General features: G+C 41.6%; 1 protein-coding gene across 1 annotated transcript in view; it reads left to right on the forward strand.

Moving 5' to 3' along the window:
• Positions 1–27,281, forward strand: part of colec12 (collectin sub-family member 12) — an 81,615-nt gene that overhangs the window by 52,683 nt on the left and 1,651 nt on the right. The window contains exons 4-9 of the mRNA XM_084327002.1: positions 16,494–16,580; positions 21,041–22,084; positions 22,816–23,574; positions 23,667–23,809; positions 24,393–24,502; positions 26,091–26,233. Coding sequence (XP_084183128.1) covers positions 16,494–16,580; positions 21,041–22,084; positions 22,816–23,574; positions 23,667–23,809; positions 24,393–24,502; positions 26,091–26,233 — 2,286 coding nt within the window. The remainder of the gene's footprint in view (positions 1–16,493; positions 16,581–21,040; positions 22,085–22,815; positions 23,575–23,666; positions 23,810–24,392; positions 24,503–26,090; positions 26,234–27,281) is intronic.

Below are 27,281 nucleotides of genomic sequence, written 5' to 3' on the forward strand. Positions count from 1 at the left end.
TAAATTCTTATATTTTTACGGTTTGGTTCTATTCCATTGCAGACACAGTCGGTTCCACTGTGTGTGTGTGTGTGTCTGTCTGTCTGTCTGTCTGTCTGTCTGTCTGTCTGTCTGTCTGTCTGTCTGTCTGTCTGTCTGTCTGTCTGTCTGTCTGTCTGTCTGTCTGTCTGTCTGTCTGTCTGTCTGTCTGTCTGTCTGTCTGTCTGTCTGTCTGTCTGTCTGTCTGTCTGTCTGTCTGTCTGTCTGTCTGTCTGTCTGTCTGTCTGTCTGTCTGTCTGTGTGTGTGTGTGTGTGTGTGTGTGTCTGTCTGTCTGTCTGTCTGTCTGTCTGTCTGTCTGTCTGTCAGCTAATGATGGAGCATCGCCGTCGGTTGTGTGATAGTAAAGGGCTAACCTTCTGTATTGTCACAGTGAAAGGGTTAACCGGCTGCCGTGTGGCAGTGAAAGGGTTCAAACGTGCAACAAGCATGCAAATGTAATGTAGTAATTCAGTCAGCAATAATCTAATCTTTGCAATTAAACTCTTCGACCAGTTCTTAGTTTGTAGCATTTTGTGTATTAATTAATTATACCAGCATGAATAAACATACATCTCTCTCTATTTCTCTATTTCTCCCTCTCACTCTCTCTCTCTCTCTCTCTCTCTCTCTCTCTCTCTCTCTCTCTCTCTCTCGTTCTCTCTCTCTCTCTCTCTCTCTCTCTCTCTCTCTCTCTCTCTCTCTCTCTCTCTCTCTCTCTCTCTCTCTCTCTCTCTCTCTCTCTCTCTCTCTCTCTCTCTCTCTCTCTCTCGTTCTCTCTCTCTCTCTCTCTCTCTCTCTCTCTCTCTCTCTCTCTCTCTCTCTGTTTATTCCATTATACCAGCATGAATAAACATACATTCTGTTTTCGTTTGCAGATTAATTTCCACATTAATATTTATGCATCACAATGTTTTTACGCCGCTATAAAACAGTGTAGACCAGGGGTCAGCAACCTTTTTGACATGGAGTGCCTGTTTGAAATATAGTTGTAACTAGTGTGCCTCAACAATATTCCATGCATCGTAATTTTTTCTCATAATCAGGTCTTTTTAATGATAATTTTTACATTATTACATCATTATTGTTATTGTTATTATTAACAATATTATTATGATGGTTGTATCAACCTAAATCTGAGTTGGGGGGGGGGGGGTGCAATGCAGACAAACAGCTGCATACAGTGCGACCATTTCACTCACATTTGCCCATTCGTTTTTGGACACATCACACACCATTGGTGTGTGTACTGTACGTGTGTTGTCATAGCTCCACCTACAGGCCTAATGGAGAACACCAGGATGTGAATGGAGGGTGAATGTGAGGTATATCGTGTAAATAAGTTTTGATTGATCGCAAGACTACACTGTAAAAAAATATATAATAATAAGTTACCAGAACTTAAAAATATTGAGTTCAGTTACTGTGCATTAAGGTTTTCAGTTTTCAATCCATAATAAGTTAACAGAAAAATAAGTACACAACCACATTATTTCAACCTAATAAAACTATGTTTATTGTCATTGTTTTAAGAACACAAGATGACTTGTTAATACTCACATTTTGAGTAAAAAAAATTGGTTTTAACATGTGCAATGTTCAATGAAATAGAAAAATAAATAATACAATTAGTTGATTAATCCCACTGGTCACAATGGTGACCGTAATAATGTTTTTGTTATAAGGCTCTGCAAATGTTACTGAATGATGTAGCAATGTATTTCCAGCTAAATTGAAATAATAAACAAATAAAGGGTCTCAGTTAAATATGTGGTAGTAAAAAGAACCTGTGGGAGATTTCAACAAGATAAATGCGACAACAGTGCAAAATATTTCACTATAATATTTCAAAAAAGAAAAAAGAAAAAAATTATAATTCATTTGTATTTTATTTTTGCTGCCCCCTGTGCCTATGCAAATGCCCCCGCGTGCCTATGCAGGCACGCGTGCCTAGGGTTGCCTACCCCTGGTGTAGACTATACTAGACTGTCTCATGGCTTCCAGCGCTAGTCAAAGCGTGTCTCAGTCTTGACATGTAAATGAGGTTGAAACACATATGGGCTAGATCCACAAAGAATGGATTGCACGGAGCAAGTTGCACCCTTACTTACAATTCATTATTCATTGAAAACGGGGGACCCTGATGTAAACAAGACAAAAGTCTTTCTCTGGTCTGCATCCCCTTAACAATTGTGTGTATTGAGCCGTACTGTATTGTACCCATTCTGCAAAAAAGAATTTGCGATTTTAAATCAAACGTATTCAAGTATTAACATCACTAACATGTCATAAAAGCATGTAGAATGTATATTATCATCAATATGTTAGTTTAGCAATAGGTTAAAAGTGCCATTAGATAGTTTTACCTTCTCGATTTGCCAAGACGGCGACCATTCTGAACATTTTGAACCATGGGAATTGTAGTTTTTTTGCGGCCATTTTGTCGAGGGCATGCATAGCTGTGGATCAGCGTTGGAATTATTCCGAACTACACTTACTGGCAAGTTCTATGGGGGTTCAAAGTTCAGCGTTCTGAATTAATTATGTCAATAACTGTTATTATTCGGGATAATAAGCCACAAAAGGTAACGTTTTTGACAAATATTGAAACGCAGTTAGTTTCTCCTCCCTATTGTTAGCATGTAGCAACAATTAGATCTGAAATTAGTTTCAAAATGGTTGCACTGTAATGAAAATAAAAAAATACAGTAAATTACAGTATATATCATTATCTGTTCTTATGCACGCCTGGTGATACTAAATCCAAATTGAACTCGGGCATTTGAAAGATAATATATGTATATATATATATAAATGTGCGAATTGGCTATAATAAGGTAATTTATAAGCATCATATTCTATATTCTAAAATAATATTTCAAATTGCATTGGTCTGGATGGGAGAATTCAGTACTGTATCTACAGAACCTTCGGTTTAGGCTTCCGGTTTAGCTAGGCTTCCGGTTTAGCTATAGAATGGAGTAAGTCGCATGTGACACAGCTGCTCACCCGTTTTTTTCCGTTTCGTTTTAAAAACATATTTATATACCACCAATGCGTGTAAAACTTGACGCATATATCAACTGAGATTATCAACTAACTATATTGACTGAAAGATTCGAGATGCCATTAACAAGGAAATAAATAATAATAATGCAGGACCTGTTGCTTTATTCGGCATGCAACGACACTCAATATTTTTTAGCGGTACACACAGCGGTTAGTTTTTAGCACACACACCGGAACACACACGCATGCATTGTCTCTTTAGAATCGCCGATGCGATTCGTCTCTGCGATTAACCCATCCCGTTGTCCTTCCCCCCCAAGGGCAGCCGGGAGCAGACAGGCGTCAACGTGAGCCGCGCCAGGGGACCAATCCAAGTGCTCCTGTCCGTCTTCATCAAGGACGCCACAGCGTTAGCGATCTGTTGTTGTGCATGTTTTTCCATTGGGTTTATCTTATTGGGGGGGAAACCCTTGCAAGCACGGGGAGAACATGCAAACTCCACACAGAAAGGCCTGGGAGATACCCCACCTGGGTACCTGGCATCATGGAAACCTGGTCCCCAAGTGGGAATCGAACCCTGGACCTTCTTGCTGTGAGGCGACAGTGTTAACCACTACACCACCGTGCCGCCAAAGGAAAGATAAAACGATTGCAAAACCAAGTGCAGAGGACCCGCCTATGGCCGCGGGATACGTGCGAAAAATAGCAGAGGATATGGACGAGTTGGCATCCCCCTCAACCCCTATAAACACCTCCGCAGATACGGAATATATCATCCGGGAAATGAAAAAAATGGAGAAGACAATAACCGAAAAAGTAGATGCTATCAAAGAATCTATCGAATGCAAAATAGAAGCGCTAAGGGTGGATGCCGACGCACATATTAAGCGCACCGTAGCACTGGAAACTGGTTTGGAGGAACACCAACAGAATTTCAGTCGGATCTACAAAGACGTAGCTGACATCAACGATAAACTAACGGCTGAGATGAAGGGAAACTACAAAGAACTCAATACGGAGCTCAACGATATAACGGCTGAGCTTAAGCGAATCAATGAAGGACAAAAAGCTAAAATATTCGAGATGGAATATCAAAGTCGCAAGTTGAATACTCGTATAGTCGGACTGGACGAGTCGGTGAGCTGCACACATCCTGAAGCGTTTGCGACAGAATTACAGAAAATCCTGGGACCAACTATCCTTCCTACGGTACCTGAGGTGGAGCAGTGTTACAGATTGGGGACCCGATCCAACGACAATAACGTCAGACCCAGAGTGATAATGGTTGTCCTGCGTCAAGTCAGAATAAAAGAAATGATCATTCGTGAGACTCGCAGGATGAAAGGCAATCTGAAACACAAGGATATATCAATACACTTCTTTGAAGATTATTGTCGGGATGTGGTGATCTTGCAGGGCCAAGTACAAGACGGTGATGTCCCAACTCTATCTGGAGAAATACAAACCCATATTATACAACGGCATGCAAATTTCTCTATTCTGATTGGCTGAAACAGTCCATTTACACGTATGTATCCTTCATAATCCACGCTCCTGGTCCCAGGACCCGCCCACCACCGAATCACATCACTCCGTCGGAAAAAACAAGATGGCGGACAATAATCTTTAACAAATGGATATGTTGATAGCGTCATAACGACTAAATATAAAGCGATTCTGTCAAGGGGAACGTGTTAGTATTTTAAACAATGTTGGATGATGTAATTGATGGGTCTTGACTCAATCTAGAACAAAAGAAAAATCGCGGATTGATTGATAGATTAATTGATTGATTTAAATTTCTTCCTTCCTACTTTCCGACTGCAGCGTTCTCTCTCACACTGTCCGACGCTGGCGGATTGATTGATAGATTAATTGATTGATTTAAATTTCTTCCTTCCTACTTTCTTGCAGCGTTCTCTCTCACACTGTCCGACGCTGGCGTACCCACAAACACACACACACACATACACACACACACACACACACACACACACACACACACACATACACACACGCACACACACACTGTGACACACACACACACACACACGCACACACACACACACACACTCCTGTCTGCAACAGCGGGGGAGTCAGACTGAGAGAGAAGCAGCGCTGTTTTAAGTGAGCATGGTCTATTGAATTGATTGATTGATTGATTGCTAATTTTATTACTGTACCCCTGGTTTCCAACTGGTTAAGTTTAGGCTAAAAGAAATAAATAAAAAAATAGGGCGAAGAAAACGTTTTTTTCCTATAGGGCAAAGAAAACGTTTTAATAAATTTTCAATCAATCATTCCAATAATACACAGTTGGATGTGTTAGTTGGTTGGATGCACTTCAAGCTGCTTCCACATGAGGCAACTTCTCTCAATCATTCCAATAATACACAGTTGGATGTGTTAGTTTGGTTGGATGCACTTCAAGCTGCTTCCACATGGAGTTGTGGGAACTACTTTTTCTGGCGGATGGTTTTTTCAATAAATCTTCGATTAATGTGTGTTTATTGTATAGAAATAAGGTTGGATGAATCTGGCAGTTGTATAAAAGCTTTACACCACGTGCAGTCGTGATTTGTGACCAATAAACCATGCCTAGGGGGGTCTAACGACCCTCGGCTGCGCCTCGGGCCTAACAACCACCCCTAGGCATGGTTTATTGGTCACAAACCACTCCTGCGTGTGATGTAATGCTTAATTAATATACCCTGCAAGACTTTGCATCGTCGATAAACAAGGAGAAAGGGTTTTCCTCAACTCACCTGAAGATGCAGTCAAATATATGGCAGCACAAAATGCAGGATAGTGTATAAACGGCCTTTTAATCTCTGTTAGGCATGGACACCATATTGTATAAACTTTAATGAACCGCTGATTTGGGACAGAGAGACCTACGAGCTCTGAGTTATTGAATGTTTTCCCTGTTGGACTTTTATTATTGAGGACATATTGGATTTTAAATTGGAACGATACAGAGAAGATGAACATGACGTTGAAGTGGTCCTTATTTTAAGAGTATTAATTCAAACAACATTCCGGAACATACTGGAACATTCTAACACTGTAAAAACGACATATTGGAATAATCTAGAACATTTAAAACATTCTTTGATATATGGAACATTCTGGAATAACAGCAATATGTGGCCAGACATACAGCCAGAAGACCTTCGGGGGAATAACCAATAGCATCTAGCTGCAGAACCACAGAACCATCACAGCAGCGGCTGGCTGAGGACCGGTGGGCCCATCTCGGAATAATATTCTTCATAACGGATCATCGCCCACCCCTGGCCAGGGGAAATGCTGCCTATACGTATTTAAAAACTGCTTTTTACTAATTGGAAATATTTCCACTACAGTACTTCTCCAATTTATACTCTAGGTGTTTAAGCATAGCAAAGCTCTTTCAAGATCTAAGTTAATGTTCTCTTTTTCTTTTCTCTCTTTTCTCTGATTTATTGAGATTCTCTTTTCAGTTCAATACCTCTATATTATTCTTGGGTTATTATAAATTACACAAGTTCCTATAAAATGTAAGTGATTATGGTATGATAATTGAAGCTTATTTTTTGTCTTTATTTTTAGTTTTATCTTATTTTAATTTTTATTTAACGGGAGAGTGGCCAAGCCACAGTTGACATTCTACTTATGGTAGAATTTAGAATGTTAGATCCTATGGTATACATAGGAATGTTAAGGATAATTGGATCATTCTGGGATATCCGGTGGTTTAAGGGAGGGAGTTATACGCGAAGGTTGTGTTCATGGAACACAGTCCTGTACGATTCTCGGTGGGAGGGGGGAATAGGGGATTTTTATTTGTATATATGTATGTTTTTAAGCTCGGCTCTCAACGGGACCTCAAGCGTCTTTGAGCACCTGGAAAAGCGCTATATAAAATAGATGTATTATTATTATTATTATTAATAATTGGATGTACATCTATTGTAGCTTCGCACTCCAGAAGCATTACCAACAACTACACAACAACATGTATAGATTATGGCTAGTTTGAATATAATGATCTGGAACACTGGTGGAATAAATAATCAACACAAACGCAAAAGCGTGCAAACACTGATGAAAAAAGAACAGGTGGACGTGGCTCTGCTAAGCGAAACGCACATTTTAGAGAAAGACATAGATACGTTAGCGGACAACACATATCATAACATTAGTCACTCTTCCTCTGGAACGAGAACTCGGGGAGTAGCCATAGTCGTTAGACGGAAGTTGAATATTGAATTGAAGGGAGTATGGTCTGATGCAGATGGTCGGATAACTATAGCTAAGATTTTACACAAGAACAGGAAAATAGCGTTGGTAGCGGTATACGCCCCAAATGTATACGAAGTTAGTTTCTTCACTACACATACCAGAGTAATGTTAGACCTTCCCGAATACTCATTTATAATTGGTGCGGATTTTAATGCCATTTGGAATCCAAGGATGGACAAATCAAACCCCTCCTTTTCCAGTGAACAAAAAAATTCATCTAATGCATTAAAGGATTGGTCGAAGATTACAGGTGTAAATGACTTATGGCGATCACTCAACCCCACGACCCGGAAGTACTCTTGTCGATCTGCGAGACATAACACATTATCCAGAATAGATTACGTTTTTACATCCCAGAGACTATTTGATAACTACGATGTGGAAATGATACCCAATGCATTATCAGATCACTGTTATTTACTCCTAAAAGGAACATTTGGTATACTATCATCCCGAGCCCCAAGATGGCGATTTAACACGATGCTGCTTAATAACAAGGAATTCATTACACAAATCAAAGAAGCTCTTACGGTATTCCTACGGATGAATGCGAACTCGGTGCAGGATCCCAGAATATTATGGATGTCGGCAAAGGGAATGATCAAGGATTTCACTGATAGCTTTTCCTCCCAAATACGCAAGAATCGATGCTCAAAACTGGCTGAACTGGAAACGCTTTACTCAACGTTATTTAATTCTTTACAATACAACAACTCGGTTCGACTGGAAAATCAAGTCAATATACTAAAAAAAGAGATTAACGCCATATACAGACAACAATCTGAAATGCAAATACGTAGCACAAGACAACAGCAGTACTCCCAAGGTTCCAAACCAAGTCACCTATTAGCTATGCGATTAAGAGTCAACGCAAAATTTGCAGATATAACTACCATTAGAGCACAACAAGGACTTGTTACAGAACCCAAAGAAATAAACACGACATTCAAAGAATTCTACTCCAACTTATACAAATCAGAAACGACCTTCGATCAAAACAAAATGGACACATATCTTAATCAAATTAACCTTCCTAAACTTTCAGAGGATGACGCTAAACAGTTAGAAACACCGATCACACTAGATGAACTTAGGGAGGCCATATCTGAAATGCAAAGTGGTAGGGCTCCTGGAAGAGACGGTATCCCACCAGAAATGTACCTCTCCTGTTGGGACATAATTGGTCCCTTATTACTAAATATGATTTTATACTCAGTCAAGGAGGGGAACTTCCATAAGAATGACAATATTGCACTCATAACAGTCCTCCTTAAAAAAGACAAAGACCCCACCGAGTGCGGTAGTTACAGACATTTAAGCCTCCTCGGAACCGATATCAAACTGTACTCTAAGGTATTAGCCATCAGACTACAAAAGCATATGACGTCTTTAATTCATCCGGACCAAACTGGCTTCATAAGAGGCCGCTTGATCACTGATAACATAAGACGATTACTACACGTACTAGATGCTAACAAGGAAGACAACACACCTAAGGCGATGCTGTCCCTGGATGCAATGAAAGCTTTTGACAGGTTGGAATGGTCGTATCTATGGGCAGTATTAGAAAGGATGGGGTTAGGAAAAGGATTCATTGATATGATTAAAGGGGAACTATTTTACTATTTCTTTCACTATTTGGGCACTTTTACACAATTCCTGAGTCTATGGAACACCTCTGTAATATATATATTTTTTTTATTCATTGTTTTGTATTTCTAATCAAGTCCTCAAAAACAGCATTTTTCTACCTCAAGATCTTGAGCTGTTTTGAGCCTGGGCTGCAGGGCGGCACCTAAACCACTGCGGAGCGTCGTCTTCGCCTGAACATTAACATGCAGCAGTGACTATATGACATCACATATAGGCACATTTTCAAATGACTCAGTTCAGTGAGGGTGAATATTGTGAGAGGAGAATTGGAAGAATGCGCCAATATGAGAATTTTGAGACATAGATCATATTAATATAAGTTCACATAGCTAGGAAACAATGCTAAACACTCAAAAAGGCCATTTATAAGATAGTTCCCCTTTAAAGTATTATACAAAGACCCATCGGCCATGATTACAACAGGCACAATCACCTCCGAAATCTTTCCGGTATCACGTTCTTCCAGACAGGGTTGCCCTCTTAGTCCCGGACAATTCGATCTATCATTAGAGCCTTTAGCACAATATATAAGACAATCCCAATCCATAGAACCAATCGTAATCAAGGGCACACAACACAAAATTAGTTTATATGCGGACGACGTAATACTGTTCATGCAAAACCCCAACACCGCATTGCCTCATCTTCTCAAGTTGATTGAGGACTTTGGAGATTTATCGGGATTTAGGATAAATTGGCCGAAGTCGGCCTTCCTCCCACTTAACGCCCCTGCAAAAAGAAATATAACCCTCCCAGAAAAGATACCGATGGTAAAACACTTTAGATGTTTGGGAGTTGAAATATTTCCTACCATAAGCCAAACGGTGAAGCACAATTACATAAAAATCCAAAACAAAATCAAATACGACCTTGTCAGGTGGTCAAAACTTAAAAACTCAGTACAGGCACGGATATCAATAGTTAAGATGGACGTCCTACCTAGAATCAACTTCTTCAGCTCAATGCTACCGTTACCCCCTCCAAAGGGTTACTGGAAAGAATTACACTCCTCCACATACAAATTTATTTGGAATTACAAACCACCACGTATAAAAAGATCCACTGCACAGAGAAACAAAGCAGACGGTGGTATGGCATTTCCAGATTTCTACCACTATTTTAAGGCGTACACTTTAAGACCACTAACAACATGGTTTGATCCCCAAGCATCAGTATCCTGGAGAAATTTAGAAGAAAATATAGTAGCTCCATATAGGCTGAAGGACATAGTATACACCAAATTATCAATTAAGCAATGCGAACGGAAATTTGGCCCCATAATCACTCATGCGATCCGGATATGGCGTGAAACAAAAAAAAAAGATTCTATCCCACATAAATGGCATAATCATACTCCCTTATTCAATAACAATGCACTCTTGATTGGAAAACAACCTATAAGATTCCCTAGATGGGAAAAGCAAGGCATACACTCATTAGGAGACGTTTTCAACAAACAGGGTTTTTGTAGTTTCGATGAAATACGCAAAAAATGTAATCTCACCAAGTCCACATATTATTTTTACGCGCAGTTATTGGCATGTTTGAAGGCTCACGGTGTTCCATTAACGATACCAATTGCACACCACAGATACCACACATTTTTCTATGAAAGAGAGACATCGAGAGGTTTTGTATCAGATTTTTATCATCAATTACTAACGGCCTCGTATGAAACCCTCCACCTAGACTCTATTTGGAGGAGGGATATACCATACCTCGAAATAGACTTTGAGTGGCAAGAAGCCTGGGCAAATGTTCGACTTGCATCAAGGAACCCGGACCATCAACAAATCAATCTTAACTATATCCATAGGACATACTTGACTCCTATAAGACTGAACAGAATGGGTCTTAAACAAGACTCCAAATGCTCCTTATGTACAAATGGGGACGAGGGGACATTTATGCACATGTACTGGGACTGCCCAGTGCCCACCAGTTAAGATATTCTGGAAAGAAGTGACCCAGCAATTATCAAATCTCTTAATTCTGAATATACCTGTACACCCCTCTGTATTACTGCTGAATGATGTTTTTGAGTATGCAGAACATCCACAGCGAAAGAGATTGGTTTTATCTGGTATCACAGTGGCTAAAAAGCTGATAGCATCACGATGGTTTCAACCGGAAAAAATGTGCCGGAAGGTCTGGATTCTTACATATCTCGATGTGATTTATCAAGAAATATCTACAGCAAGAATTTTGCTTGAAAAAAGACGGAGTCTCTCTAACGATAGCGAGTGGCCGGACCACATATGGATGAGCACTACCGGTTCAAAGGTTAATATCCGGTTGGCGATCTTGAACCGCTAGAGAGTTGAGAGGAGATCAGCAGTGTGTCTCAGGGCTCCGGAAAGGAAATATGATTTTGATGACAGATTTTTGAAATATTGACATCAAAGACGAGTTACGGCGTCTTCGGCAGAATGAGCATGGCTAGGAATGACGAGTTCCGGCGTTTTCGGTGGTTAAAGTGTTAATTTCCTTAGATTTCTTTTTACACATGATCTCAAGAGGGTACTGAATGAGATCAGTGGCAGTTTTTTAAGTTTGGTCATTATTATCATGGTGTTATTCACTGTCAAAGATGCAAAGAAAAATCATAATTCATATTCTCCTTTGTTTCATCACAATTTAAGCAAGCCTAGTAATAGACACAATATTTCTTACACTGTGAATACATTCCCTGAGGTCCATAGATGTCCCTAGATACCAAGAATATGCAAATGGACCTTGTAGAAGTGGAGCAATATTCCATTTACCTAGGTATATATTTTAGGCGAAAATATTCCACGGGTGGAACAGGTTTGATTGATTGATTGATTGATTGAAAACTTTATTAACAGATTGCAGAATGGGTACAGTACAGTACAGCTCAATACATACAACTTGTAAGTCGCTTTGGATAAAAGCGTCAGCTAAATGACTAAATGTAAATGTAAATTGTTAAGGGGATGCAGACCAGAGAGTCTTTCATCTTGTTTACATCAGGGTCCCCCATTTTCAATTCATCATAACATATATGACATACACGACATACAGATAGACAGTACTGCTACATCTATACATTTATGACATATCAGATTTGCAAATACAGTACTGTTTGTGATACCAAAAGAGTCCAGAAAAGCGAGTATATACATTTGACGTAGAAACTGTACATTGGAGGGTAGATGGGGGGGGGGGGCGGGGTTGCCTGTTACTGTTCCGCAACTGTAAGTTACTTCCGGGGTAGGCCTGATTGGCCCCGACAGGCACGTGACAGGCGCGGCCACGCCCCGCGGCAGCCTCAGGACGCGCAACGAGGCTGCTGAGCTGTCGCGCGGAAATAGGCTGTCTATTGCCTCGCGCTGCAATGCGGAAATAGGCTGTCTATTGCCATTCTCTAAGACAAACTCTAACCTTAACCAGCTCCTTAACAGCGCCTAAACTTAACCCTTTAACCTTAAGCATCTCCGAAACTATGCCTAACCTTAACCTTAACCTTAACCATGCCTAACCTTAACCATAAGGCATAACCAACTCCGAAAGAATATTGCCATTCTCTAAGACAAACTCTAACCTTAACCAGCTCCTTAACAGCGCCTAAACTTAACCCTTTAACCTTAAGCAACTCCGAAACTATGCCTAACCTTAACCTTAACCATGCCTAACCTTAACCATAAGGCATAACCAACTCCGAAAGAATATTGCCATTCTCTAAGACAAACTCTAACCTTAACCATCTCCTTAACAGCGCCTAAACTTAACCTTTCTAACCATAACCAACTCCGAAACAATGCCTAACCTTAACCAACTCCGAAACAATGCTTAAAGTTAACATGCCTAAACTTAACGGCGAACGAATGCACGTTAAAAAAAAAAAATAATAATTGAAGGGAATCGAACTTGCCAGCAACGGACGGTAGGATCCACACCAATGCAGCGTTGCCAATTGAGCTATTTCTGGATAGTGAAAAAGGGCGTATTACTGCTACATAATGCTGCCGCGGAGCGTGCCGCGCGGCAGAGAAAGTTGCGCGTCCTGAGGCTGCCGCGGGGCGTGGCCGTGCCTGTCACGTGCCTGTCGGGGCCAATCAGGCCTACCCCGGAAGTAACTTACAGTTGCGGAACAGTAACAGGCGGGGGGGTTGGCAGCATTAGCATGCCAGACCATAAGGTTGTGTTAACTAGCATTAGCATGCCAGACCCTATAGGTTGTGTTAACTAGTGTTAGCATGCCAGACCATATAGGTTGTGTTAACTAGCGTTAGCATGCCAGGCCCTATAGGTTGTGTTAACTAGCGTTAGCATGCCAGACCCTATGTTGTGTTAACTAGCGTTAGCATGCCTGTGGCGATCGAAAGGCAGCAAATTCAACTTTCAAATGGTGCGTTAGATGATCCTCGAAAAATGCAGCTTTGACCCGGTAGATGGGCGCAAAGTGCCGCGGCATGCGTGCGAGTGCAAAACGTACTGTATGAGACCCACTGAACCTTAACAGGTGCATTAGCATGCCAGACCCTATAGGTTGTGTTAACTAGCATTAGCATGCCAGACCCTATAGGTTGTGTTAACTAGCATTAGCATGCCAGACCCTATAGGTCAGTGTTTCTCAAAGTGGGGGGCGCGCCCCCCAGGAGGGGCGCAGAGGCATGAGATTTATAAAAAAAAAAAATCGGATTACAGAAAATGATCACTAAAGTGCTATCTGTTGCAGCTGCACTGTTCTCCATGAAAATACCATTTCTCAAAATCTGAAAATCATTATTTAATAAAACACAGAAAAGGATCACCAAGTTACTATGGATAGAAAAAACCTTTACAGACAACATTGAGACAAAGCTTCCTGACACATCTCCATCCAAACTCTTGGAAGAACTCTTTGAAATCTCATCTGATACCACCTAGTTTCAGAGTGTGGTGCTGAGTACCAAGTATCTCATCTCATGGCCCACCAAGTATCTCATGATGCAGCAGTTAAGGTGTTGATGCCATTCAGCACCACATACAGTATCTGTGTGAAGCTGGCTTTTCATCCATGACAGCTCTGAAAACAAAATATAGGGCCAATTTGAAAGGTCACGATATTGGTGTTATTTCAATAAATTTAAACATGGCCCATTTCATGACTATTTTGTTGGGGCGAGGGGGGGGGGGGGGGGGGGGGGGGCCCAAAATATTTTGGTCCGCCAAAGGGGGGCCTGACAGAAAAAGTTTGAGAAGCACTGCTATAGGTTGTGTTAACTAGCATTAGCATGCCAGACCCTATAGGTTGTGTTAACTAGCATTAGCATGCCAGACCCTATAGGTTGTGTTAACTAGCATTAGCATGCCAGACCCTATAGGTTGTGTTAACTAGCATTAGCATGCCAGACCCTATAGGTTGGATAACTGTCTTATGTGGCTCATAACTAGGGTCACAATCTGCAGCCAATAAGCCCTGCTGGGAATATCAGCCTTATACAACGTACACGCCATAACGCCTCATGCTCCCATGGGGAGAGGGGTCAGGGTGGATGCTGGTGAGAAATGGAAGGAGAATCATGTAGGAAATATGGAGGAGCAAAGGGAAAAATTGCTCCCTTTAATCAAATATTAGCAACAGATTTGCAGAGACAGGCCCCAAAAGCTTCCCAGATAATTGGTCTTGTGTGAAGTTTGAATTCGGACACATGGTGCAAATGAAACATGCCCCATGGTGCAAAGTCCCCAACAGCATCATGGTGAAACATATATAAAATATATATATATATAGAGAGAGAGAGAGAGAGAGAGAGAGAGAGAGAGAGAGAGAGAGAGAGAGAGAGAGAGAGAGAGAGAGAGAAAGAGTGGGGAGAGAGAGAAAGAGTGGGGAGAGAGAGAGCGTGGCTACATCAATCAGGGAAGAGAGAGGGAGAGAGAGAGAGAGAGAGAGAGAGAGAGAGAAAGAGTGGGGAGAGAGAGAGAAAGAGTGGGGAGAGAGAGAGCGTGGCTACATCAATCAGGGAAGAGAGAGGGAGAGAGAGATGAAGAGACAGAGACAGGGGGTGGCTACGTCAACTGGGTAAGAGAGGGAGGGAGAGAGAGATATATGGGGGTTGGCTGGCTGAGGGAATAGACTCCAGATGACCTCCCATGCAGACACAGCTCCCCACTGTTGACCAACAGCCCTTTGAAATGGACCCCTCTGTTTTTGTTTGTCCCAACCGGCTGTTATTGTTCCATGTTAGCCATGTCTGGAATGATAATAGTCAAGTCCTTGGATGTTCTCGTGTTTTCCTGCCACTATTAGACACCCCCTAACAGAGACACCCCTAATAGAGACACCCCCTAAGAGAGACACCCCCTAACAACAGAGACAATAATACAACATCGAGGATCCTAGCAGCAGATGGAGGGAGAGAGAGAGAGAGAAAGAATAGGCATGTTGCTTCTCCAGATCTTTGAGTTTGTTGTGCAAGTATCTGCTGTACAAACTGTACCACTCGTGGTTTGTTTGAACTGGGTTCTGCCGAGTTCTGCTGACAATGAAGACTAGGTGCAGACTGAGCCGTCGTCCAATAGCAAGGAAAGGCATGATGTTGTGAAATACTCTGCTGAAAGATGATATACCCAGGGTTGTCCTATATGGACTGGTGAGGTGAGAACACACTAGCGCCCTCTAGTGTTGAGAATCAGCCATGAGCTCGGTCGTAGAGATTGGGCTTCCTTGTCATATAAGTAAGGAGCATTTATGAAGAAATATAAACATGATGAGCAAAATCTTTCTTCAGCTTGGATGAAAATACACTAGTTATACAATGCAAGTATTATAACCCCCTACTTCACCTTTGGATAGAAAGCATCCACCAAATGGCACACCGGTATATTATTGGAGACTCAAGTCTACTTACGACCTGCGAAACTGACACCCAGACAGACAGACAGACAGACAGACAGACAGACAGACAGACAGACAGACAGACAGACAGACAGACAGACACACACACACAGACAGACACACACACACAGAGCAACAGCTCATGCACAACAAACAGCACAGGACAACCCAGCGGTGAACAACACACCACATTCCAGAGGAAATGCATTTCCTGTGTTAGTGTCTGGGTGTCTTTGAGTATTTACGGTAGCTTTGCCTCTGTGGTGGAGGGTTGTGTAAGGCCTCCTCTTACCAACTTCACAATATCACCATGAATACAAGTAACACAAACAACAAAAACGATAAAAAGAAGGCACAGTAGGAAAAAGAATGATTCTCTGGAATTAAAAAAAGATATAAAAGGAACATAGAAGGGTACATTATAAAAGCGAATAGATTTTCAGTGCATTAAAACAAACAAAACGAAAAGTGCGGTAAAGTAAAGTGCAAAAAAAGTGCAGTGGTTTAGCAGGAGTTAAAAGCAGAAACAAACAAAGATTTTTAGCCTATTCTTAAAAATAGGTTTGTAACCAACTAAATCTTTCATCCATCCTTCCATTTAATGAACAATGGTGTTTCTGCTGTAATCTGCTGCACAATGACACCCTCTCTCTCTCTTTACTTTCTTTCTCTCTGATGTGTTCGCAGTGGTCCAGAGAATGGACAATGTCTCAGAGGGGATGCAGAACTATGGAGGCAAAATCACTGCTGTGGAAACAGACCTGAAGAAGCTCGGTGAGTCCCATCCACAGGAGTGGAACATAGAGAGAAAGTGGTTTTGCTTATGATTTAGTTAAAATAAAATAATAATTATATATATTGTGATAGACTCGGGGGTGTTATGAGCTGTCACCAGATTGGATTTAACAAAATACACACGGCACAAAGTAGAAGCAAGTTTAACAGCAGTTTTAATGCCGTTTATGGGAAAAGGAGGAGTTAGCGTGATCGTCAGCCAGTCCATAATTCCAGAGAAACGTCTTGGTCCATTAGCGCGGTTCGGTACACCGAGAGCGGTTCTCGTACGGGCGGGGGATGATCCGTCAGAAGAGACAAGCAGGGGTCAGACAAGCAGGGGTCGATACACATGTGGGTTCTCATACGATCAGGGGTTATAGCACACAGCAGGGTCCTCCCTCCAAAAGCAGATAAACACAGCATGGGGTCACACAGACAACAATCTTCCTCTCACACAAACCTCTCACACAAACACACTTTACACTTTATATTTATTGATAAAGGATTTGCACTACAACTCGTACACCTACTGTGAATTGTACCTAAATTGCACCTCGTCCCATTTCTGCCTTGCACTATATAGTATTGTATATTAGTACACTGCACAGTATTGTATATTGTATGGTATCTACGTCTATTCTGCATCGAACATTGTACATATGTCTAAACTGAACACTGTGACCTCATTTTTTTACTTCTAATTTTACTATGTTATTTTATTTCATACTTATCTTGTCTTGCACAGTCTCTGGAGCGTAACAGTAAGAAGCATTTTGTATAAAAGTATTCTGTACTTCTGTATGACAAATATTAAAGAAACTCATCTTCTTCTCTTCTCTCTTACTCACTTCCTCTCTCGATCCATACAGGTTTCCCTCAGCTACTCCAATTATTCTGTCACTCTGTCTCCATTTTATATGCTGCTTGATTGTGTGGTGATTTGCGCTCACCTGTCTCGGGCGCGTCTGTCACAGGTGCGCTTAATCTGTGCTGATGTGCTCTGCTCTGCCTGGAGTCTCTCCGGAACTCCTAATATGGGCATATGCCCCAGTACCTTGGCAGACACATAGCGTCCGTCTATTACCACACCAGCCGGTCTGCCACAATATATATATTTTTCCTTGCAGAGTAATGAATGAATGAATGAATGAATGAATGAATGAATGAATGAATGAATGAATGAATGAATGAATGAATGAATGAAAGAATTAATGAAAGAATTAATGACTTTATTTGACAATATATAAAATAACATGTGACAGAAAGCACAGTCAGGAAATACTGCCAAGGATGTACATAAGAAAGCTCAGAGCTTATTTCCATTGTGGTCCTTGTAGGGGGGAATTAGATGCTTAGACATGCATCATACAGACATGACATCACAACACATCACATATACAGTACCATTTACCATTTATATACATAACAGACGCATCAAAACATGTAAGGGTGCCTTTTAGCTGAGTGTCTGAATTAATTATAGTCCCTTTTGAGCCATGTCTTTAGGCTGGACTTGAATCGAACAGCATTGATTACGATTTTCAGGTCACTGGGCAGACTGTTCCAAAAGACAGCTGCAGAATATAAAAATGACTCCTTCCCCATACAACTCCTGAATCTGACTGGCACAAAGTCAGTTGAGCTACGCCTAGTTGGGTATGCATGGGTGTCCCTGATTCGGTTGAAGTAGTTGTTGAAGTACACTGGCACTACCCTGTGCACGATTCTGTGAACTATAGGCACATCCCTATTTGGTTGACTCTGTCTTCCACCTTTAGCCATCTCATGTTCTCAAAGTGTGATGGGTCAAGGTGGGTTCGGGCGGGTAGCCTTAGTATTACCCTGATTAGCTTGTTTTGTGATGTCTGTAGTTTTATTTTCTGACTTTTGGGGGCACTGTTGTACCAGGAGCCACATGCATAGTCATCGTGACACTGTATGAGTGCTCCAGCAAGAATTTTCATCGCTGACTGATGGAGATTGACTGGAGATTTTTGCCATGTACATGTGTTGGAATATTAGTGAGGAAGTGGTTTTGCTTATGATCTAGTTTTTTGTTGATGAAAAATAGAAATTATATATAGGCTACATATATTTATTTATATATATATTAAATGTATGCATGCACCGTCTATGGGGAGGCTCACAGAAGAAACATTTCATTGCCATTGTAAATTGTGTACTGTAACATGTGACAAATACAACTTTGAACTTTGATATGAAGCTCTTGTCTTGTTTGTCCTTTCTGTTAACACATCCTGCGCCAAAAATGAGTTTACTCGTTATTGCCCGCCAATCTAATAACGCCAACAACGAGTTTACTCGTTTTTATGATCGTTATTTGATTTCCTTTATTCGCTATTGGCATTCATAATTCATCAAGGAAGGCTCCGGGAGCCAGCTGGACCCTGTCTGATATTTCAACGCCTCAATACCGCCGCCTGGTGGATTTCGGGCGAGTTGCACTCCACTCTAAACCGGATGTGGCGCTCTGTGCATCGGGGAAAATCCTCCGGCAGAGATATCTTGTTATGTTGATCACGACAAACACTTGAGTGCATTTGATCGCTTTCGAGACGCAATAATCAATATGCTTTCGCCGTTTATTGCGTCATACAAAAGGAAAATGGATATAGCAGATCGACATCAAATAATTGGATTTTTTTTGTCCAGACGCATCGGCCACAGGTAAGAGGAATCTAACGTTAATTCCAGCTCGATTGACCATTTATTTCATTGCAATCCATCTGCTCAATGTATGATGTCTTACTAAGGAAAGCCGTTACTGACAATCAAGGAATCATAAACGACCCCCCCCCCCTTTCCTTCACACATGATGGAGCATAATGTATACCGAGCATATGCATTTGAATTTTTTAATATAGCGTTTATAGGAACGAAACGCCAATCGATTATGTGTAATATGCGTCGGGCCTATAACTCGCGTTCTAGGAATTACTGCTATACACTCCAAAAACATACTTATATTCACGACGGTACTAACACGACAATGTATGAATGGAAAAATATAACGTTCTCACATCCGGAACGATATATACCCGATGTTGAATGGGCCATAGTAATGTTGATATAGCTATAATATTTAAAAAGTTATAGTCCTGCAAAGAAGGTGAGCGACTCCATAGACTTACAGCACTGGCAGAGAGTGGTATAAGATGGGCATACTGTGTGGCACAGAATGTGTTAATATGGAAAATATATTATATATTAGGGCTGTACCGAATGTAATTTTTTAACATTCGAAGCTTCTATTCTAAAGATTAATCTGATTAAATTAGTCTTTTTTTTTTATTAAATCAACTTACAATTATAAGTCTACACTACAACCACTTTTTATACTCCAAAAAAGGGCCATAAGGATAGTTCACATTGCAGGTTATCGTGATCACACTAACATATTGTTTTTGGAGTCAAAGACATTGAAGTTAAATTATCTTGTGGAATTTAAAACGGCACAATTAATGTATAAAGCAAAAAGTCATGCACTTCCAAGAAACATTCAAGAATTGTTCTTTGATAGGGAGGGGGGTTATAATCTGAGGGGAGAACACAATTTAAAAGTGCTAAATGTACGCACTACCATGAGAAGACACAGCATCTCGATATGTGGAGTGAAACTGTGGAACAGTCTAAATGTGGTGCTAAAGAAATGTCCAAACATGAGACAATTCAAACTGATGTATAAGGAAATGATGTTCACAAGGTACAGGGATGAGGAAGGGACTTGATATTCACAGGTGTTTACATTTTTATTTTATTTCTTTGATGTTTTACATATATAGTTTTTTTGTTTGTTTTGCATATATATATATATATATATATATATATATATTTTTTTTTTATGTTTTAAAATAGTACACTCATTTGAGTAGTGGAAAAGGGGTAGGATTAAATAAGTATATACTTCTTCCTACTCCTTTTCGAACATGTAGATTGAGGTTTGTTTTGCTTTTGTTATTGTTTGTTTGTATTCTTTGCATGTTCGAAATAAAGATTTCAAATCAACTTTCTTTAATGAATATAACTCATCAGTTCCCTCAACATAAATAATCGAATAAGGGCACGGTTGGTACGAAAGTGATGGTGACGTCTTGATGGAGCGCCGAGTGCCAAGTGGATGCAGATAGGCTACATCATTTATGATAAATGTTTTATTTGAATTTTTATGATGAGTCATACTATATAATACTATAATATTAGTGTAGCCTAATCTTTATCGGCAAATGTGAAGAAAAACCCCATTGGTTTAAACAGAATGAATAGACACATAAAATATTTAAAAAAATTATTAAATAAAAAAAATGTAATTCTAATGTTGATTTAGAATTCGAATGTCAACATTATGAACGAAGCTTTGAACTATTCGGTACAGCCCTATTATATATATATATATTATAATAACACATTATATTTGTATGTATTTGTCGTCTTCTCAGACAACCAAGCGGGGGAGAAGTCGGAGAACGCCACCAGCGAGATCCAGACCTTCAAGTCGGACCTGGAGACGCTGCAGCGGGAGCTGAACGACATCGCCCTGCGGTCCACCAGCAACCGCGCCATGCTGGACGAGCTGCAGGTCACCGGGGACGACATGCAGAGCGGCCACGTCTCGCTGCAGAGCGTCCTGGATGGCAACGCCGCCTCGCTGCGCGGCGTCAACAGGACCCTGGCCTCGTACGGCGGCGTGATCGACGACCTCCAGACGGACACAGCGCGCCTGCAGACGGCGCTCCAGGGCCAGGTGGGCGAGCAGGGCCAGGCGCTGGTCAGCATCAACTCCCTCAACCACTCCCAGGCCCAGCAGCGCAACCTGCTCACCGCCCTCCAGAGGACGGTGGAGGACGCGGGCCAGGCCGTGCAGAACCTGAAGAACGACTACCAGGGCCTGCAGCAGACGGCCAGGCAGACGCGGGCCGACGCCGACTGGCTCCGGGAGAAGGTGCAGAACCTCCAGGTGCTGGCGGCCAACAACTCCGCGCTGGCGCGCTCCAACGGGGAGGCGCTGGACGACATGGGCGCTCAGCTCAGCTCGTTGGCCATCCAGATCCAGAACGTGTCCACCACCACCGAGGGACACGACCAGAGCCTGCGCGAGCTGATGGACGGCCAGCGGGACCACGACAACGCCACCTCGGGCAAGTTCGACGAGGTGGAGGCGCGACTTGACCGCCAGGAGGGCGACATGGACCGCGTGACGGGGAACGTGAGCTTCGCCACGCAGCTCCTGGGCGCCATCAGCTCGGACCTGAACGGCCTGAGGTCGTGCGCCGAGACGGTGATACACCACACGGACCTGCTGGTGGGGCTGAACGGCAGCGTGGCGGAGGCCAAGGCGGACGGCAATGAGCTGCGGGCCCAGCAGGACGAGCTGACGGCCAGGCTGGACAGGGAGGTCAGCAGCCTCTCCGTGGTCATGGACGAGATGAGGCTGGTGGACAGCAAGCACAACCAGCTCATCACCAACTTCACCATCCTGCAGGGTGAGAGCAGGACTACCTTCACCGTCGTCTTTTACTAGTATGCACGCTGCTACTGAGGAATCTACCTTGCCTATATTACTACCTACTATGAATTGAATTGAATTGAAAACCTTTATTTATCCCCGAGGGGAGATTCAGGTGTTCATCACAGCATCAACAGCCATTTAAAAACAATTAATACAATACATACAATTAATTAATATGTGTTAACAAAGACGGACATAATAAGTAGGGCTAGAAAAAAGCAAAGAAACTATGAGGGAAAAAAATAGAGACTTTTCAGGTTGTTATTACAGCTAAATAAGCTTGTTATTATGCTAATGTGTCTATACTACTATGCACTCAAGACTGTAGCACTCAAGTTCAACACTGTTTGACGAACAATGTTACTGACCCTTAGCTGCCAGAGTTGTACCATTCCTGCTGATGTACAGAACTTCCAAGTCTCTTTGGATAAAATCATCAAGCTAAATGACTAGATGTAAAATATAAATGCGTATCATATCGATAAAATGCGAAATTGTTACATTGAGATTCAAAATTGCACGCTATCGTGGTGAAGCCAGGGGCTTACATCCCTAATAATAACATGACATGCCTTAATTAAATACATGTAAATGTAAATGTAATTGTGTAGGCTGTGTACTGGAGCAGTCAGTTTATTAATGTTGCAATGCCCTCTGAGCTAATCTGACACTTTTTTTTACTCGTTCACTGTTATTGTATTTCAGGTCCTCCAGGACCAAGGGGCCCCAGAGGTGACAAGGGACCCCAGGGCCCTGTGGGGCAGCAGGGACAGAAGGGGGAGCGAGGGGACAAAGGGGTGGCTGGAGTACAGGGACTTAAAGGAGAGAAAGGTACTGCAGGACCCCCAGGGGTGCCAGGCGTTAAAGGTGGACCCGGGGCCCGGGGCGGTGCCGGCCCTAAAGGCTCTAGAGGATCAGGAGGTCGGCCCGGCACCCCCGGTGACAAGGGTGAGCCCGGGGCCACAGGGCTCATTGGCAGGGACGGACAGTCAGGCCCTCAGGGGCCACAAGGGCCACAGGGGCTCAGGGGGCCGGCAGGGGCTGCAGGCCTGGAGGGACCTCGAGGGTCTGTGGGGCCCATCGGTGCTCCTGGGCCACCGGGGCTTCCTGGTCTCCCTGCGCTGCCCCCTCAGCCTCCTCAACCCCCACAGCCTGCTCCGGCCCCTCAGCCACCGCAGCCTCCCCAGCCCCCCAAACCAGTTCAGCCCCCCAAACCACCTCAGCCCCCCAAACCAGCTCAGCCCCCCAAACCAACTCAGCCCCCCAAACCAGCTCAGCCCCCCAAACCAACTCAGCCCCCCAAACCAACTCAGCCCCCCAAACCAGCTCAACCCCCGAAACCAGCTCAACCCCCGAAACCAACTCAACCCCCGAAACCACCCCAACCCCCGAAACCGTCACAAGAGCCACAAGCATCCGTGTCCCGGCAGGTGCAGACCCCCGTCGCCACGACCCCAGTGCCTGGTGAGCAAAACAACAAACAAATAGATGACTCGTAATTCAAATGTTTCCGTGTGCTCTCGTAACTCTTTGGTTCCATGTGCACTGTTATCCAGGCTGTCCGGCTCACTGGAGAGGGTTCGGCAGCAGCTGCTACTACTTCTCCTCGGGCGCTCAGAGGCTGAACTTCGACGAGGCCAAGGCGTTCTGTGCCAACGTGACGTCCTCCATGCTCACCATCCTGGACGCGGAGGAGCAGGTACAACATCACAGCAGCGCCAGTGTGATGATGACAAACTGCTGTTGTTCAGGGTTCACAGTCTGTTGTCTGCACTCAGTTTATACCTGCCTACTGCTTTCACTGTCTACTACTGCCCTAGTCTAGTGTCTAGTAATATATATATATTTATTCACATCTGTCTGTACATACCTGCATATAATCCTTTTTACATATCTGTAGATAGTGATACTATATCTATAGCTGTACATATCCCTTACCTACTCTTACTAGTTACGCTGCTGGTCAGTATGACTTACTACCAGTGTATTTATACCTGTATCACTGTATATTATTAATAATACTACAACTCTGTACATTCATTTAGATATTTCATACCCAGTTTAATCACCTGCACATTGTATATCACTATTGCACTTTACTGTTACATTTGCACTCTGGTTGGATGCCAAACTTATTTTCCTATTGTATTTGTGCTGTATATGATGACAATACATTTGAATCTAATTTAATCCAATCTAATCATATCACTTGCATTTGATGATTGACAATTTATTTATGTGATATACAAAATAAACTGTCTCCTCTGCCTTGTCTTCTTCAGCAATGGGTGAGGACTCAGATAGCAGGGAAGGGCTACTTCTGGCTGGGTCTGACCGACATGGAGGAGGAGAACGTGTGGAAATGGGTGGATGGAACGTTACCTGTTTTCACGTGAGTCAATCAGACGGTCAAGACTGTACTATACCAGGGTATCTGTGTAGTCGTATTAGAAAGTCTTAAAAAGGCTTATTTTATTTTTGCACATTTATAAAATATTTGGGGGAATAATGATAATAATAATAATAATAATAATAATAATAATAATAATAATAATAATAATAATAATAATAATAATAATAATAATAATAATAATAATAATAATAATAATAATAATAATAATAATAATAATAATAATAATAATAATAATAATAATAATAATAATAATAATAATAATACATCGGATTTATATAGTGCTTTTCCAAATGCTCAAAGACTAATGTCGGGAGATGGAATAATATGAAATATATGAAATGTTTTTGTATTCAAGCGGTTGTTTTTTTGCGGGGCTACCGGGAGCTTGGTGTGTCTGGCGAGAGCTTGTATGGAACGTGCAGGAATTTCAACTGGCCGCCAGTTCAGTGTCGCTATGTGTTTCTTTTTTTGCTAGTATGGTCTTGAAATGTTTATTACATTTAGCTCTAAGTGCTTTTAAAAAGGTCTTAAAACATCTTAAATTTAACTAGTTGAACCTTGCAGATACTCTGAATACCAATGGATCACCTGGCTCTGTTCAGACTGCAGGCTAATGTTGTGGAAAAAATCGGATCATATGTGACTCACATCTGATTTGGGCCACTTTGTGTGTTTTTTTTGCAATCTAACATCAGTCTAACATCAGTCTCTATCAGTCTTGCGACTTTCATGCAACTTTTACATCACTCTAGATTGACGTTTGTCAGAATTTCTTTTACGTCCATCTTCTTTAGTGTTCATTTGCTCGTGCGGGTCAGTTCAGGAGCATGCAACCAGTTCACACTGGAATCTGATATTGGCCACATTTAAAAATGAATGTGAACAGCCAAACAGGAAAAAATCTGATCTGAGCAATAAATCAGAATTGAGCACTAAGGCTCACAGTGTGAACGTAGTCTATGTAGTTTCAAGCTTTGTTTTTATTTGTCACATATAAGGTACTGTACATGTACATTATAGTGAAATGCTTGATTCTGTATGACCCTATTTGTTTTGATTGTGCTTCATACAGTCAAAAAGTAAAAGAATAAAGACCAAACACTATACAAAATATACAATATACAAAACTAAAATGTACAAAATGCAAAAACAAAATGCAAAATGCAAAAATGAGGTAGAAAAGGTAGTGCAAATATTTTAGCAATAAATAGATGAAATATGGTGTAATGTTTAAAAGTGTTTAAAGTGTCTGAAGTGAATGTTAAAGGTGAATGTTTAAAGTGAGTGTGTGCATGTGGATGTGTGTGCAATGAATGTCATTGAGCAGCCTGATGGCCTGGGGGATAGAAGCTCCTTTTGAGTCTCTCTGTGCCAGCTATGAGACTCCGTTAGCGCTTGCCTGACCGCAGCAGTGCAAAGAGGCAGTTGTTGTAAATTAATCAGCCAGTCAAATGATCAATCACCTATTGTCTCAGTAATCGCCAAGGAGACACTTCCAGTTCCACAGAGGGGAAGTGATTGATGTCTGAGCTCCCGTGTTCACGGCCCATGTGTTTTGCCGCTGCAGGAAGTGGAAGCTGGGCCAGCCTGATAACTGGGCTCACGGCCACGAGGAAGGAGAGGACTGCGCCGGTCTGATTCACGAGGCCAACTGGAACGACTTCTTCTGCACTGACCGCATCGGCTTCGTCTGCGAACGCGCCTCTGACTGTCAGTACCTCCCGGCGACACAAGGCCCTTTCCTCCAGCCGCGATACTTAACATAAGAGACGAGATGTTCCTTTATTGATCCCCTAGATGCAGGCGTCATAGCAGCATGGGGGAGAGGGGGTACAGGTATGGGCAGGGTAATAGTAGAAAGACATAAATATAGGCAATGAAATTAAATCTGAATATAAAAATATAAGAAAGAAATAAAGTGTGTAAACAATATAATTAAGTCTGAATATAAAAAGATGAGAATCTATGGTTAATGTTCCTCAAGGGAATCAATAAAGGAATATCTTATCTTATCGTATAGCTTCATCATCTTGATAGAGCTACACAGTCCCATATACTGATTGTCAATATACTGTATATCGGTGTCATTACGAGTATAAGAATATGACTAGCCGTGCATTCAGGTACTTTCGTTTGGAAGCTCATGAATAGCAACGATAATGTTAGAATAATATTTTTTTAGGTGTTTGTTTTAACCCAGAAATCAGGCAGCACACAACTTTCTTACACATAGCGAATGTAATTAATGTTTTAATAAGTTGACTTGAAGCATTTATGTGTGCATGTGTGTATCAACAAGGGGTATCATAGAAACATCCAATTTTCCAGCTCATAATTCCCACTTTGTCAGGTCGTTCATGCACGCTCAAGTCATATTCATGATATTTCCAACAATAATAATAATAATAATAATAATAATAATAATAATAATAATAATAATAATAATAATAATAATAATAATAATAATAATAATAATAATAATAATAATAATAATAATAATAATAATAATAATAATAATAATAATAATAATAATAATAATACACTTCATTTGTATAGTACCTTTCATACCAGAATTGCAGCCCAAAGTGCTTCACAGCAGTAATGTAGACGTAAAATAGACAGGCATAAAATTGGCATAATTATAGACAGGCATAGAAATGAGCAGATAATTTACATTAAAACCTTGCACTTTTGACCTTTCCGCACTTATTGATTATAATACATTTCTGACATTAAAATCTATAAAAGACTATTAATA

Source organism: Notolepis coatsorum, assembly GCF_963971535.1.
Source record: "Notolepis coatsorum genome assembly, chromosome: 13".
NCBI lineage: Eukaryota > Metazoa > Chordata > Actinopteri > Aulopiformes > Paralepididae > Notolepis > Notolepis coatsorum.